This window comes from Eumetopias jubatus, unplaced genomic scaffold (genome assembly GCF_037043125.1).
Source record: "Eumetopias jubatus isolate StellerSeaLion01/CBP00866 unplaced genomic scaffold, mEumJub1_p1.0 scaffold_1, whole genome shotgun sequence".
In the NCBI taxonomy this organism is placed as follows: Eukaryota; Metazoa; Chordata; class Mammalia; order Carnivora; family Otariidae; genus Eumetopias; species Eumetopias jubatus.
Window position 1 is genome coordinate 96376627 of NW_028274807.1, and position 16871 is coordinate 96393497.

Sequence of the window (16871 nt, forward strand, 5' to 3'; positions counted from 1 at the left end):
CTACTGGGTCAGGTAAGAGGAGGTCTCCAAGCTTCACCTGAATGATGCAGTTAGTTGGGTAGTTACTGGGGGAAACTTGTGCAAAGGCACAGAGACCACATAGTTTGGGAACGTTCAGACATATCCAGTGTTTTGTCGAACAGAGATTTATAGAACAAAGTTGGAGAGAAGGGCAGGGTTGTATAGATAGTAAATTAACTTGTATGCCACACTAAGGAGTTCGGAATTTATTTTGGAGGTAAGGTGGGGATCACTGTTTTATGGCCTGCAGGTCTCCCTGATCCACCCATGATCAATAACTTACAAAAGCTAGGGCAGGAACAACCACTCTGTGGTAATTGCTCTGGAGTTCCCTTTGTCCCCCTTTCCTTATTACCCTTGTCCCCCTATTTTCATTTGATACTGTCTTAACGATTATCTTAACCTTGTCTGACGTATTGGTGTTCTCCAACGTTTGTCTTCCTCTTTCTCAGCTTCCAACTCATTTCAGGAGGTTGTTTCTGGCCCTTGGATTTGTTGGGTGGACCTGGTCTCTGCAGGATCAACCCTAGTTTTCCTCAGTGGCCCTGCCTGCCCCCCGGCTCTGTGTCTGAGGCTGTCTCCAGGGGGATCCCTTGTCGTGTTTCACACCCATAGCATCCCATCAACTTGACCACTTGGTCAGTAAGCCAGTCTTTTTTTTTTTTTTTCAGTCTCATCCCTTTCCTCTACCACAGTGGGGTCTTCAGAAATATTAAAAGTTTTCTGAGCAAGTGAGTAACACAATCACATTTGTACTCTTGAACTCTTCCTCTGGAAGCCATGTGAAAAGTGTTGTGGGCCATTGAGACTTTGGGCAGGGAGACCAGCTCAGGTATCAGTCCTGAACTGTATCCCCATCCCATCCCAAAGTGATCTAGGCATCATTATCCTTCTGGTTGCCCAAGTAAGAAACCTAGGATTATCTTAGATTCCTTCCTTGTCCCTTCCCTGTGAGTTGCCTACTTCTGGTCAGTCTCCAAGTCCAGTTAATTTTATTTTCTTATATTTTTCAAACGCTCCCATTTTTCTCTCTACTGTCTCTATCCAGTAGGACCAGCATCATCTCTCTATTATTAGGATTACTGAAATAATATCCCAACCGGCTGCCTTGCCTTGCCTTTCAGCCTTGCACTCTCTAATTTCCCATTCTGCAGTCAGGGTGATCTTTCTAAATAAAATGCAAGTCTGATCAATTCTCTTAAAGTCCTTTGGCGAGTCTCATTGCTTATAGAATACAAATCCTCGTCAAGGCCTACATGGCTCTTCATGATCCGGCCACTCTCCACCTCAGCAGTTCCATTTCTTGCCACTTTACCCATCCTGCACATAATGCCTGGTCACATGGAACCTCTTGCTCCTTGACCCACACATCACCCGTGTCCACTTGTGCCCACACTTTTCTTTCTTCCTGGAATGCTGCTTTCACCACTTTCCTTTCATCCCTTAGGGCTCAGCTCAGACTTCTCTTTCCCCCGAAATGCTCTTGCAGGCCCATCGGCTGGTTGTGTGCCCTTTCTGTGTGTTCAGGTACCTGCATGTACTTCTCCAATGGCAGCACCACTATACTGTATTTCAGTTACCTTCAGGCATGCCTGTGTTCCTGTCTGTACTGACAACTCTACTGGGTCTCGTACCCCATCACGACTATCACATACCCTGTCCCCACCATGCCTGTTTGTACTAGGGGCTGAAATACTCCCTGTGGAGCACATGTAATGAAAAGAGTGCCTCCCCCTTGGTATCTCTGCCGATTTCTCCGAACCCTCTGGCAGCCTCTGCCTCCTTTCACTTTCCGTATAGCTCCCTGGATAGTGACCACTTGGGCACGTATCTTTGACCCACTTGCTCTTTGGTGACTGCTTCTATAAATTAGCTCCCTTTTCTGATCTCCATTATTTTTATTTTTCAATGCCTTGCCATTGAATCCCTGGGTACGCACACTACTTGTATATAGACAAACACTAATGTAGTAATAAAGGAAGAGATTTAAACTCATGATAGATGATACAAGCTAGAGAACTAGGTTGGTGTAGACCTATGGGAGATGGAGTCAGTAACTAATACTGATAAGAAACCGGAACTGCAAAATGAAGAAAATGGCTTGTGTCAAAAGTTTGATGAGCTTCAGATATTATCACCAAAATCTCTTGTGCGAGAATCTATAAGAGGGATCCTTTCTGTCCTCAAAAAAAGTTATTCTCTTATTGCCTTCCTTCAGAGGAAACAATAGGTGGTGTTGGCCCAGTTCCCATTCAATCCTTTTGATGGCTCCTATACTGAAACCCTCAATAGGTGCTTTTTCCCTTAATGGGCCCCAAACAGGCTCTGCTCTTTTTTTTTTGGTTTTTTTTTTTGTATTGTGCTTGTACAACATAGAGGTAGAAATTTATTGAAGAGTTCTAAGATGATCAGGTCAGCAAAAATGTGTATTCTGTCTATAGAGAAAAAAATAGTTATTTTAAACGGTATGCTTCAAACTATTTGAATACTTTAGAGGAAAGACAGTATGAAAATTAGAAAATATTTTTTCTTTTGCTTTCTATTTGTATAGCATAGATATTTGTGCATATGTAAAGGCAGAGTTCATATGGAAAGTGAATTATGATTTGAAACTTTTAGTACTGTAATAGGAAAAACAAAATTCTGAGATTGGAAGAGATACATACGTTAAGGAGAATGTTAATGCAAGGTAATGCTAACTTTAGAAACCATATTTCACAGAATTCAAAGGAAGTAGTTAGAATACTTCATCACTTACTCACTATTCATAATTCTCATTAAACGCCAAAGATGATATAAAACTATTTTGCCTTTTTTGTTGTTGTTGTTTGTTTACCACAAATGAACATTCTATGTTTAACTCTTACTCAGAAATGCTCAGGAACTGAGGATGGAGAAGGTCCAGTTAGAATTGGAGAACCAACAGATGGAAAAGACGCTACAGGAATTCCAGTCAGCTCGGAGCAAAGGAAAGGAAGAAAGAGAGTAGGTGACATTTTTAGGGATTTTGAGAGGAATAAACTGAATTGGGTAAAGAACTAATTCATATATTAATATATCATTCCACAAAAGATCTGCCCTGAATGAATAATTTCTGGCTTATCCTGATGAACAAATAGTATTAAATTTCTCCTACTTTTTCTATTTGTGTCCTTTATATAAGGCATGTTGCTTTTTAAAATTACCATTACTTCTGTTTCCTTTGAACCTTATTTGGTCTTACACTTCCTTATTTCTCTTCTTACATGACTCTTCTGAACCATTAAAGTCTGGGATGTTTAGCACAGCAATGCAGAAGTTGGCCTTTGCTCTCATAAAGCTGCCACCCATAGGAGATTGCTTTTAAGGTCGTTTTTACTTATGAAAAGACTTTGAGGGGGCAGGAGTTTACATGTTCATATGTAAGAACCATTCAAACCCTCAAGTATGTTTAAAATATTTTTAGACAAATGTGTTTTAGCTGAAATTTTATTAATGAGTACTCTGTAATATTGTACTTTGTATCTATACTAATTTTACGGGGCATTTTCCTTTATTTATTTATTTATTTTAAAGATTTTATTTATTTGAGAGAGAGAATGAGATAGAGAGAGAGAGCATGAGAGGGGGGAGGGTCAGAGGGAGAAGCAGACTCCCTGCTGAGCAGGGAGCCCGATGTGGGACTCGATCCCGGGACTCCAGGATCATGACCTGAGCCGAAGGCAGTCGCTTAACCAACTGAGCCACCCAGGTGCCCGGCATTTTCCTTTATTATGAAAATAATAAATGTAGATGATAAAAGTCAAACAACTGATAGTTATGTAACAGAAATTATTTCTTCTTAGCTCTAGGCTGACTCCCAGCCCATTTGCAGCTCTGTTTTTAACAATTAAGTTTTTTTTCTCCACAAATATCTTAGCTTTGTATAAACCTATGTATATATATGTGTATGAATGTGTGTTTGTGTATATCTCACATGTCTTTATTTTTTTTTTAAGATTTTATTTATTTATTTGACACAGAGAGAGAGAGAGAGAGAGAGAAGGAACACAAGCAGGGGGAGTGGGAGAGGGAGAAGCAGGCTTCTCGCCGAGCAGGGAGCCCGACGCAGGGCTCGTCCCAGGACCCTGGGATCATGACCTGAGCCCAAGGCAGGCGCCCCAATCTCACATGTCTTATGTGTTTTTACAAGTGAGGTTATAAAATGATTCACACCCTATTTTTTTTTTTTTTTTTTTACTTAATACATCTTAGCACTCTTGCCACATCAGCATGTAATTGATGTCATTCTTTTAATGGCCACATAATATTTCTTTGTGTATTTTTCAGACCTTTATTAAATTTTCTCAATATTGTAGTTATAAGTGCTGCTGTGAACATGCTTCTGCGTATATTTTTGCTTACATATGCAAGAATATTAAAGGGTGAAATTTTAGGTCAAAGTGTATGTGCAGTTTACATTTTGGTGGCTATTGGAGAAATTGTCTTTCAGATAGGCTTCAAAAATGTATAACTTTCTCCTACAGAGGATAGCTGCATATCTCATGTGCTTTGGCTGGTACTAAATATCGCCAGGCTTTTTGTATATTAAATTTGCTTTTGTTTGGTCTTATCAAATATCCAAGTGATATCATCAAATATCCAAGCAATACCTTCTGAACCATTAAAGAAGATTCAGATGTTTACTATAGCTCCAGTAGTATTTCTCTTTATAGAGTCTGATTCTTTGAAAAATATTCATGACACATATACACACCTTCTCTAATAATCGGAGCATTGACTTAATCAAGGCTCTCAATGTCATATGTCATCCCAGGTGACAAAGTATATTGTATATTTTGCTGCTCTTCTTTTAATGATCCAGTGAACTTAGTTTGCACTTCTCAGTGGCTCATGAAATATTTGTGAATCAGAGTTCCTGAAATCAGCCCCAAGAGTGGGTTTTCATTAGCTGAGGAACCTTTTGTAGATGTTTTTAAAAATGTTCTAAAGCTTGACTGAGTTTTCAGAAGAGGTAAGTGTTTTTCTAAGGTCACATAGATAGTAAATGTCACAGCCGGAATGAGAACCTGCCACTCACTGGTCAGGAAGAAAGAAGTCCAATATTCTGACCTTGACTTTATTATTTATTGTCTGTGTGACCTTGGGCAAGTTTTTGTCTCATTTTTTAAGTGAGAATTGGACTTCTGCCCTGTTGACTTCAGAAAATTTTGTGAGACTCAAAAGTGCTTTGAAAACTAGAAATTAAACAGTTTGCCTTCTTTGTCATCTCTGTTACCTTTCAGTGGGGGAGCTGATTTGTAGTCTTAAATACGGAATTCATCGCTTAGATCTGCCGAATATTTTGGGTATTGTTTTGCTTCCTTTTCCTCTTTACATTTGTAGACCCTTAGCTTTTAAAACTGCACAACAATCTGTAAAGTTTACTATAAATCAGTAAAGCTATCTTTAATCATCATAAATGTCTAAAAAAGGAAATTCTTCATCTGTGTTTGGACATTTTATTTTTATTCGTTTCTTCTCAAAAGCTCCAAATATGGTAGAGCTATATTTTAGAATTGCTGAGGATATCATGGCATCATTGATATTTCATTTTCATTTGGTGGTGGTCTGTTACATGTTAATGACTGAATTTCATTTCTTGAAACAGGGAAAATATATTTGTTTTCATTAAAAGGAGAAATGTATTTAGTAATTACATTTTGTCTTCCGTTTATATATATATTGAAGGTCAAGTGGATATCGCTGGAAATCTGGACAAGTGGGAAAATTGGGTAATCAATCACTCATGATGTCACAAAATAAAGGAAATATTATTAAGGTAGGAAAATACCATTTGGCTCTCAGGGAATTTGCTCAATGAAGGGATATAAATTATAGTTTTTCAGATCTTGTATTCCCTTCTATACTTAAGAACCTACTATTCTTATTTTAACAACTGCATATTACTGGATTTTGATTAATTTTTATGGGTTAATCTGTAGCTTTCATTATTCAGATATATTTTATTTTTCATCTGCAAGATGATTTTTAAAAATTCACCTTGAGTAGAATCTTTCTAAACTGAATTTTTTTTTACAGTTCAATTCTGGTTTCAAGTATGTGAAATACAACTATGTAGTTTTATATTAGGGTGAAAACTAAATTATTTGATATAACAAAGGACAAACTTTTTTCTGCCTTTTTATTATATCACATTTGTTAATAGTGTTTATGTTTTGCTTGGATAATGATTATTATTCATATGCTATTGATTCCATGTGTGAAGATACCCGAGAAAAAATGCTTTCAGGTTTCCCAGCTGTAGAATTGCTTTATCTTTACTGTGTGTTATAAAATGAAACATTACATTATATTTAAAATTAAAACCAGATGAGTGACTTTATGTAAGGAAAGCTGTTTTGTTTCTGGATTGTTTAGTACAAGATCCATGACTTTGTAAGTTTTAACTTATATAGCTTTTTCTCTTTTATATACCTATCATTAAACTTTCTTTGGGCCAGTTGGTGACTATAAACATCTTACTTGGTGCTTCTAACCTTTTTGGCTTCAAAAAAGCCTTTTATTCTTTAGTGTCATTCTCTTACTGATATATGTTTCTTTAATTTTTGGATTAAACTCTTCTACTTCCCATTTCTCATGATCTTTCTGAGATAGTGTTCCATGTTTCAGATGTTATTGAAATATATTAAAAATGCTGACTCGTGATTATGGACTTATTTATTCAATAGCAATTATTAACTGCCTCCTTTGTCCCATAGTGCATTATCCTTGTTCTCAAGGACATCCTCATCTAATGTGAAAGATGATGCACATATGAGAATAGAAAAAGTCAGTATGTCATTTTGGTCATAACCATTTAGTGTATGAACCATCTGTGTTTGGGAAAAAAACACTTTAGTTCTGCAAATAGTTGAAAGTATTCTAGATGTCTTTGTAAGGAAAAAATAATGAATAAATCATAATGCCAGGCCCCACGAACCTCATAATTGAGTCAGATGTAAAAGCATGGGGTTTAGGGAGCTCTAGAAGGTGGGCGTAAAAAGTGAGCCAGAGCAGGAGGGAATACCAGAGTTCAGAGTCTTGACTCTTTCACTGTGACAGTGGAATTCCCTGACAGCTTTTGAGCAGGAAGATAGCAAGATTAAGGTGATGATTTATGATGGCTGATCTTGTTTAAATATCCAGTGCATTAGGAGTTTATAAACAGAGGAAAGAACAAATGATATTGAAACTAGTTTCATCATGTCCCACATCAATAAAAAATGTATTTTAATCATGGACTTTTCTATACATGAATTTTTTATTTATTTATAAATAGAATTTATTTATGTACATGATAGTTTACTAATATATCATGTGTGTTGAAAAACAAATTGTGAACATTATTTAAGGATGACATAAACTTCATTTCTTCTTTCTGGTCTTTTCCTGAGCTCCCTTGGGCATGCATACATGCTACTTTGGAGGCCACTAGTATAGAGGCAGAGAGACTATTTAGAAGACTCGTAAAAGAATCTAGAGGTCAAATGAGAAGTATCTGAACTAGAATGTAGCAGAAGAAATATAAAGAAAACTATGGAACCAAAAAAAACAGTGAGAAAGGAAAGGAAGAAGTCAAATGTGTAACTGATATTAGGCTGGATTGATTGACAAGGAGGTAGAATAAAGAAGGAAGCTGAAAAAAATTTGGGATTTAGAAATCCCTCCCTCCCTCCTTCTTTCCTTCCTCCTTTCCTTCTTTCCTTTCTTCCTTCCTCTCCTTTTCCCAGCTTTGTTGAGGTAATTGACAGTTAAAATTTTAAGATATTTTAAAATGTACAGCATGATGTTTTGATGTATGGATACATTGTGAAAAGATTTCACCCATAGGGTTAATTAACACATCCATACCTCACGTATTTACCTCTTTCTTTCTTTTCTTTTCTTTCTTTTTCTTTCTTTCTTTCTTTCTTTCTTTCTTTCTTTCTTTCTTTCTTTCTTTCTTTCTTTCTCTCTCTCTCTCTCTCTTTCTTTCTTTCTCTCTTTTCTTTTCTTTCTGCCTTGCCTTGCCTTGACTTGACTTGCCTTTCACATTTAAGTTCTACCTAGCAAATTTTGAAGATTTAGAGTTTTGTTTGACTTCTTATGTGTTCGTTGAAGCCAAGAGAGTAAATGTGCTTCCTAAGAATTTATAAAAAGAGGAAGAAAGGTATAAAGGATAAAGCTCAGAAAGGGCAGATGTGAGGGATAAAGCTCAAGGAATATGGAGGTAAAAGAGAACTTTAATATTGATAATCACTATCTATTTTATACCAGTCAACAGTTTAGCTGCTTTTCCTGTTTTTTTTCTCATTAAGTGCTTATATCACTCTTAAGAGACAGTTGTTATTTTTCCAATTCCCACAGATGAAGTAATTTAACATCAGAGAAGTTCACTTGCTCAGGGTCAAGCATCAGGGCCAGGATCTGGAATGCAGGCTTTCAAGCTGGTTCTCAGGTGATTTGCCAGCTCTTCAGTAAAGGGAGCCTGAGAAGAGGAAGAGTGGTAGCTGTAGAATCAAAGTAATGTAATTTCATAGAAAACGAAAGTAAAGGCGAAGGTGTTTTGACTATGATTTTAGACCGGTGTTTCTCAACAGGGGTTAATTTTGCCCCCCCAAGAGACATTTGGCAATGTCTGGAGACAGTTTTAGTTATCACCACCAAGAGGGTTTTGGGTTTTGGTTAATGATAGATAGTGGCTACAGGCCAGGAATGCTGCTATGCATCCTACAACATACTGGACAGCGTCCCCACCAAAGAATTATTTGGCTTAAAATGTCAATGGTATCAAGGTCAAGAAACCTTATGTTAAGTCTATATTGATTAAAATTCTGACTCATTTCATTACCTCTGTGATTTTAGGCAAGTCACTTAACTTTTCTGAGCTTCTGTTATCATATTTGTAAACATACAAAACAATACTTGCTTATTACTTTATATAGAGTTTTAAGCAATGTTAAGATTTTACATGTGAAACCAATTGTAACATTGGCTGAAAATCACATTAAAAAATTTGTGGAGAATGAGAATTAAAAAAAAACACTGAATTTAATTTGATGTTAGATGGAAAAATATTATAAAGTGGTTACAGAAAGAAAGGTGGGGGGCAGTGAGTAAAGTCTAATGTCACAGGGAGCATGAGAACGGTAGGTAACCTCTCAAGGATCTAACAGGATCAAGGAAAGACTTTATTACAGTTGACCCTTGAAAAACACAGATTTGAACTGTTCAGGTCCACTTAATATGCAGATTTTTTTCAATAAATGTATGTACTGTAAATGTATTTTTTTCTTTCTTATGACTTTCTTAATACCATTTTATTTTCCCTAGCTTACTTTATTGTAAGAATACAGCATATAAGACATATAACATACAAAATATGTGTTAATCAACTGTTTATGCTATTTGTAAGACTTCCAGTCAACAGTAGGCTATCAGTAGTTAAGTTTTTCGGGGTCAAAATCGGTGCCCCAAACCCCATATCATTCAAGAGTCAACCGTATATTGTTTATTAGACTCAGAAACATGTGAGCCAGTTTGTAGCTGAGGGATGGACTCACTAATGGAGGAAAGATAGAAGATGCCAATGAGAGAGATGCCAGTTGCTGGGGTGTAGTCTTTGAAGAGATGGATCCTTAAGAAGGGCTTGACCAATGGAAGGAAGACACATTGTATCTGATAAGAAAGATGGAAGAGAAAACAAGTGGCAGTAAAGGTAAAATTTTAGAGGTTGCATTTGACAGGAGGTGAGGCAGAAAGCTGTGGAAAGATTTAAATGGGAAGACCTCAACATTCGTAGAAAATTTGAAGGCAGGCTCATTTGCTCACAATAAGGAGGCGAAATGGGGTAAATGTGAGTCTTTTGGAATGGAGAAAGTTTGAAGTAGCTACTGTGGGAGTCATGATTGAGGTTTAGCACGAAATGAATAAGTAGACTGCTGAAGGGCCATGGGAGCATGGATTTGTAGGGGACCCCAGTCAGGATTATTTCATCACATTGGTAGGTAGAGGTAGAGGTCTAAGAGGAAGGAGGTAAGGTGATCATGGTTAGCACTGAGAAGCTCTGAGTCTGGGCTTTTGAAGGTGTGGCCATTCAGATTGCTGCTTAGGTTTAAGGTTTGGTCATAATGGTCAGGTGGCTGAAGAGGCACTTAGATGTTCACAGTAGTCAGCATGTTGGAGGGTTTTCAGCATCAGGGTGTCAGGTGAACATGGACATTGCAATCTCCACGATCATCACCCAGAACTGTGGTGGAGAGAAATACTGAACAGATTGCTATAGTTCAGGTGGAAGAGGATCCCGGATATTGATAAAGGCGGTCAGTGGATGGTGAGGACCTTCAGTAGAGGCATCTTTGCTGAACGATGAGATCAGAGCAATATTCTGGAAGCAACACTGAGGAGCGAACGGAGAGAAAAATTTTCTTCTCTCCTGGTGAGTGCAAGGGAGTAGAAATGGAGCTAGTTCCTCTGGAGAGTTCTCTGGAAAAGGTTGTGTCTGAGGAAAGGTGGGCCCAGTTAATGTGAACTTTTGCAAGAGGTATTTTTAGGAAAGGTTTAAGGCATGGGATAAATGACTATTTAATAAGGACTCTGTGGACTAGCAGGGAACCAGGATAGAAGAACAAGCAGTAGAAAATGGCAAAGGTTATGTAGCTAATTGGATTAAGAATAAGAATATTTGGAAAGGTGGCTAATGGGAGGAGTGTGGGCCCAGCATGGCAGATTAGGGCATTGGTGGGAGTTTGGAGGCATTTGTCAATGCCAAGGAGGCTGATGACAGCATAGTCTGACTCCGACGGCCCAGGTGATGTGTCTGTATGGTACAGCCACTAAGCTTCCCTGACCCCTAATGGCACCTCTTCAGCATCCTCTGATACTGAAGTGGGTTAATAAGGCATAGGCTTCAGGATATCAAATTCCTGATGTTTTGGATATATACGTATGTGTGTATACATATATACATGCATGTGTGTGTGTGATGTGTGTATGGTCCAACCCTACTTGACCTTCAACTCTTTACTAAACAGATGAAAATCAGATTTAGGAGGAAATTCTATCTGCCTAAATATAGCAGCTAGCAGTTTGTTCACTGAAATATTTTTATGCAGTTTGAATCATTTGAAGTAAATATGGCCATATTTATAGAGCTGAAAAATATTTACGATAATAAAAGCAAATTATAAAATTTCCCTAATAATGGGTTCAATTTGCTTTGGCATTGCCATCCTGCCCAGCTAGCCTATAACCACATTGATCATGTTGCAATTCAGATGTATCATTAAGGTAATAATATTGGATAATTTCATTATGAAAAAAATGAGATTAAATTATCTGTAACTTGTATAACATTTTCAGTTTAAAAATAAAAGTGTGATTCACATAAAAATTGATTATTTCAATCCTGTTTTCTTTTCTGCTGTGTTTGGTACATAGCATCTGAACAGCTACTCAAAGAATGTGAACAAAAAAATGCCCTTTTGAAGCAAAACCACTAGATTCACTGAGAATAATTATGCCTAAATTTTCAAAGATGACTGCGGTTGGTACAGCCGTCGACATAGAGGCAAATGTTGTTCTCATATTTTCATGTACAAATTGGGCAATTGAGCATGCAGATTGCAAATTGAAAACTAGGCATGAATTGACAGGGTCTGTATAAATGTGAACCATTCCTACATGCTCGTTTGTGTACTTTGAATGTTGGTTTTAATAAGACCAAGGCAAGTATGTACAGTTGGTGAATCTGTTTTATGTCTTAAAATCTTAAGATCCAAGGATTTTAAGTGACTATTTGAAACACCTAACAGCGAAGCTTATTTACTCAATATTTTGGCTATCACTTCAGAAAGTCAGGGATCACAGCTAATATATTGAAGGCTAAATCTATGATGCTTAAACATGTGGTTCTCCAAATTAGACAAATAAGATAATATTGGCTTCTACAGTTATGTAAGCACAGTGGCTCAGTCAGAATTCAGTTTAGATTTAGTCTACACAAATATTAGACTTTGTGTGTCTCAGAAAGATCAGAGATAGAAAAGGCTTACTGAGCCTTTAAGTATTTGAATACTAGTGCTTTCCTAAAATAATTTCATGATGATATATAATTATTTTTGTTCAAAACATAATTTATGGCATGTTTCTAAAAGTGGTTTAGATGTCTCCAAATTTTTTTTTTTTGGTATTTTCTCTTACTTAAAAGTTCTATGTATGCTTTAATCATGATTTTCTATTAATTTTATATTATTCTCTCAAAATGTTTGTTTTGCTCAAGATGCACTGAAATGTTATGGCTCTCTACCATTTTTGTTAGTAACTTAAACTTTCTTTGAATAAGAGACTGTATACCTGACAAATAATATCTATTTCATTAATACAGCTTTCTGCTGGAAAAGTGAAATTAAAATTACTGAAGGAGCAACTTCAAGGTAAACAGTTCACCACTGTGTTATTAGATGCTAAAGATATAACTTGTTTACTTTTTCATTTGAATTTCATAGAAAATTGAAGTGTTAGAATTGTTCATGCAGTATAAAGATTCTAAACCCCCAAATGATGACTCTGAAAAGACTTTTGATATTCAAATTCATTTTATTTATTTTCGGGGGGGCAGCCTTATTTTATGTGAAAAAATGTTAACTTAAAATATGAATACAATAATAACGTTTTCAAAAGTGAGGACTTTGATAGTACTGTTCTGTAAATTCTATTTATATAATCTTTTAACCAGGATGATAATTGAGCCATATAAAATTATATACTGAAAATTTCCTTCTAGCAATCTAAAAGAATATTGAAAATGGCTTTATATTTTAATAAATTATTTCACAATAGCAAAACCCAAGAATCAACTTTGAATTCACAGTAATTCCAAAAGAAATAAATTTTTTATAGAGGATAAGCACATTTAATTTGAATGGAAAAGATAATTTGGTAGAACAAATTCTAGAAATCTATATAACATTTATTATAGAAGATGGTTCTCTGTGAGCTTCATTTAGTTTGATCTGGAGATGGGACAGAAAGCCATAGGGATTCTATCAAGAGTGTAGTTTTTGACATTCTGTAATTTCACTTGTCCGATTCAAGTGAGTTTTAAGCAGAATGGGTGTGGGCAGGTATATGGGCCCTGAGGTCACAAGGGGATGCGAAGGGGACTGTGGCCTCCACAATTGACTGGGAAGAGTAGACTTGGCTGCACACCATTCTTACTGGGCAATTAATATTTAAATACTCTTTGAGAATTTAGAAATGTGCATAAGTTCATTACTTTATCAGTCAGAAAACTGAACCTTATATTTTAATGTGATTGGCCTGACATTTATTTTTTTCCTTCCAGAGCCAGTGAAACCACCACTTAATTATAAGATGGCCAATCCTTCTGAAAGTGAAAAATCCAAGATAAAAGGGAAGGTTTGTGGACAGTGTGAGAACAAAGCTGCTGTGCTGGTATGTGCACTATAAAAAGATACTAGAACATAATGTTCACATGGCCTCACTCTCGCAACTTGACCTGCTTTGGGAGCCAGATACTTTTCCTTCGCTGCCGTTCTAAAGGTGAAGTGTGCATGCCGCCCTGTTCAATGCACTGCATCTTACCCTCTCATTCCAGTTTAAGGATATCACCTACCTTTTGCTCTTGGATCATGCCTGTCAGCATACAAACATGCTGCAGTACTTTCCAAATCAAAACTACACCAAAAGTTCTTCTGTGACCACTGCATCTCCCTCTGGGCCTTGTTAATAAAACTTCTAAAGAGTTATCTACACTTGCTCTCATCATATTCTCACTTCCTGTTCTCTCTCTCTCTCTTTTACTGAGGTATAATGTACTTACTGTGAAAGAGAGACCTTAAATGTACAATTAGATGCCTTTTGACAAATGTATACAGCCCCATCAATATAATAGAATACTTCTGAAGGTTCTCTTGTGCCTTTTCCAATTCATTTCCACTACAAAGCCAACTACTGTCCAGTTTTTTACTACTGTGTTTAAGGCTGCCATGGACATTTATGTGCACGTCTTTTTTTTTTTTCCCTCAAATGATGTTTATTTTTTTTCCTTAAAAGTTATGAAGTGAGGGGTGCCTGGGTGGCTCAGTCATTAAGCGTCTGCCTTCGGCTCAGGTCATGATCCCAGCGTCCTGGGATAGAGCCCCGTATCGGGCTCCCAGCTCCGCGGGAGGCCTGCTTCTCCCTCTCCACTCCCCCTGCTTGTGTTCCCTCTGTAGCTGTGTTTCTCTCTGTCAAATAAATAAATAAAACCTTAAAGAAAAGTTTTGAAGTGAAATTGAAAAAAAAGAGCCCCAAAATGGTTTCCAACAGTTTTCTAACTTTTCTTTGTTGCTGATTTCATGAACTTTAAAAAAAAATATGGCAAAATACACCATAATTTAAAAGTTACCATTTTAGCCATTTTGAGAGTACAGTTCAGTGGTGTTAAGTACATTCACGTTGTTGTGATGCCATCACCACCATCCGTCCACAAAACTCTTCCCATCTTACAGAACTGAAACTGTACTAATTGAACAATAATTCGCATTCCCCCTCTCCTGTCAGCTCCTGGCAACCATCATTTTACTTTCTCATTCTACTTTCTGTCTCTATGAATTTGACTATTCTAGGTGCCTCATATAAGTGGAGGCTACAGTATTTGTCCTTTTGTGCCTGGATTATTTTACTTAATGTCTTCGGGGTTCATCTGTATGGTAGCATGTGTCAGAATTTCCTTCCTTCTTAAGGCCAAATAATATTTCATTGCATGTATATTCCACATTTTGTTCATTCGTTCATTCATCAGTGGATACTTCGGTTGTTTCCACCTTTTGACTATTGTGAATAATGCTGCAATGAACATGGGTATAAAAATATATGTCCAGGTTTCTACTTTCAGTTCTTTTGAGTATAGACCCAGAAGTGGAATTGCTAAATTCCCATTCTCTTTTGAACCCTCGCCATTCAGGATTGGGTCTATGTCCAGCAACTGCTCCTATCAAGGTCACCAGTGACATTCATATTCTTAAATACAGTGGCCAATTCTCAGTTCTTATCTTAGTCTATTAGTAATATTTGATACAGTATTCTTCTCCTCTCTTGTGACTCTTCACTTGGCTTCCTCTAGGACGTGATCCTCTCTTTGTTTCATTTTACTTTGCTAGCTGTCCCTTCTCAGTCTTTGTTGGTTTTCTGTATTCTAGACCCCTGAATGTTGGACTGTCACAGGGCTTAGTCCTTAACCCCCTTCCCATCCATCTACTTACTCTTGATAGGTAATTTTGTCTACTCTCTCAGCTTTAAAGACCATAGCTACATGGATGGTTCCCAAATTTACATCTCTTACTCATCTCCTTCCCCTGAACTTTTCCAACTCAGACTGCCTACTCAACACCTCTACTTGGATGTCTAACAATAATCACTAACTTAACATGTTCAAAATTGAACCTTTAGTATCTCTCCAACATATTTTCTCCCTTGCACAGTCTCCTCAGAATAAAGGTCAATTCAAATGTTCCCTGCCCCTGCAGCCCTTTGTAAACAAGCAACAGCTGAGTAGCCCTGAATTTTTTGGAGCTGCTCCATGCAACCACAATGCATTTATTACCCCTTAAAATGTATTTATGTGTTTATTTTCCACTTACCTATGTAAATTTTGTTTGTTCACTGTTGTATGCCCACCACCTAGAATTATGCCTGTAATTTAGTAGGCACTCAACAAATATTTATTGAATGAATGCATTTTTTTTACTGTAATAAAGACTTCAGATATATCTTGCTTTCAGTTAGTATTAAAAGTACTCCAATATCTGATATAATTTAAAATATTACACACCCTTGACATGCAGTTTCCCCCAAAGAATTTAATGATTATAACTAATATTTGTAGATTACTATAATGATATTTTTTAGTTTCAGAGAATTTGGCCATCATCATTTCTGATTTGAGACTCTATAACTGTCCTTATTTCATGGCAGTTTTCGCTGGTCTAAGAGAGTTAGAATACTGTAAGTCTAATAAAGAGCTGATAGCAATATTAAATATAAAACCCTGGCTCTTGGTACAATGCTCTTATTATTACATCACGCTATTTTCTTATTTGATGTAATGATGGACAGTAATTTAAGAAATCTTCAAAAATTACACCTATCCAGAAATCTTTAAAAAAATACAAACAATGTTAATGTTCCTGAAGTTGGAAGTATGAAAGCTAAAAGGTACTTACTGGCTCACTTGAATTGTTGAGGTCCACTGTTCATGATCTGAACAAAGTATTTATGTAGGAGCTGTCAATATTTCTTGTGAATCCTGTTCTATGTTGAGCACTGTTTAAAGGCCATGAAATTTGAACAATATGGCATACGTAGGTAGATAAACTGGACCTGAAAATAAAGGATCTGTTTTTCCAAAGAGAAGGAAAAGCAAGAAGAGGACATCCCAGACAAGACAAATGGCACATGCCTCGTCTGGAAAGCAGATAAGAATGATGATGTGTGCAGTGATTAAAAGGCTGATTTGCCTGAAAACTGTTAGAAATAGAAGCCAGGACTTAGACCCTACACATTCTTAAAGAATTTTGCTAAGATTTTAAGAAAGTATGTTGTTTGATTTGAAATGAAAGTAATGTCCCATGATATTTGTCAAGTACCATGGTAAGTTACTTAAAAATTCAAGTTAGGCACATCTAATGAAATAGACCATGGTGATGGTAAACTTAAGGTTATCTCGTATTCTCAGCATCCATCATTCTAGATGGTAATGTTTGTTATGTAGTGAGAGTAAACCTTCTTATATGGTATGATAGGGCCATCATCAGGGTAAACTGTATATGGGAGGTAGGGGGTACTTG

At 36.7% G+C, this 16871-nt stretch overlaps 1 protein-coding gene across 1 annotated transcript in view; it reads left to right on the forward strand.

Moving 5' to 3' along the window:
- The window catches only part of ZBBX (zinc finger B-box domain containing), a 108189-nt gene that overhangs the window by 1568 nt on the left and 89750 nt on the right, over positions 1-16871 (forward strand). The window contains exons 2-5 of the mRNA XM_088020132.1: positions 2893-3006; positions 5731-5821; positions 12407-12455; positions 13367-13476. Of these exons, the coding sequence (XP_087876258.1) occupies positions 2893-3006; positions 5731-5821; positions 12407-12455; positions 13367-13476 (364 nt within the window). The remainder of the gene's footprint in view (positions 1-2892; positions 3007-5730; positions 5822-12406; positions 12456-13366; positions 13477-16871) is intronic.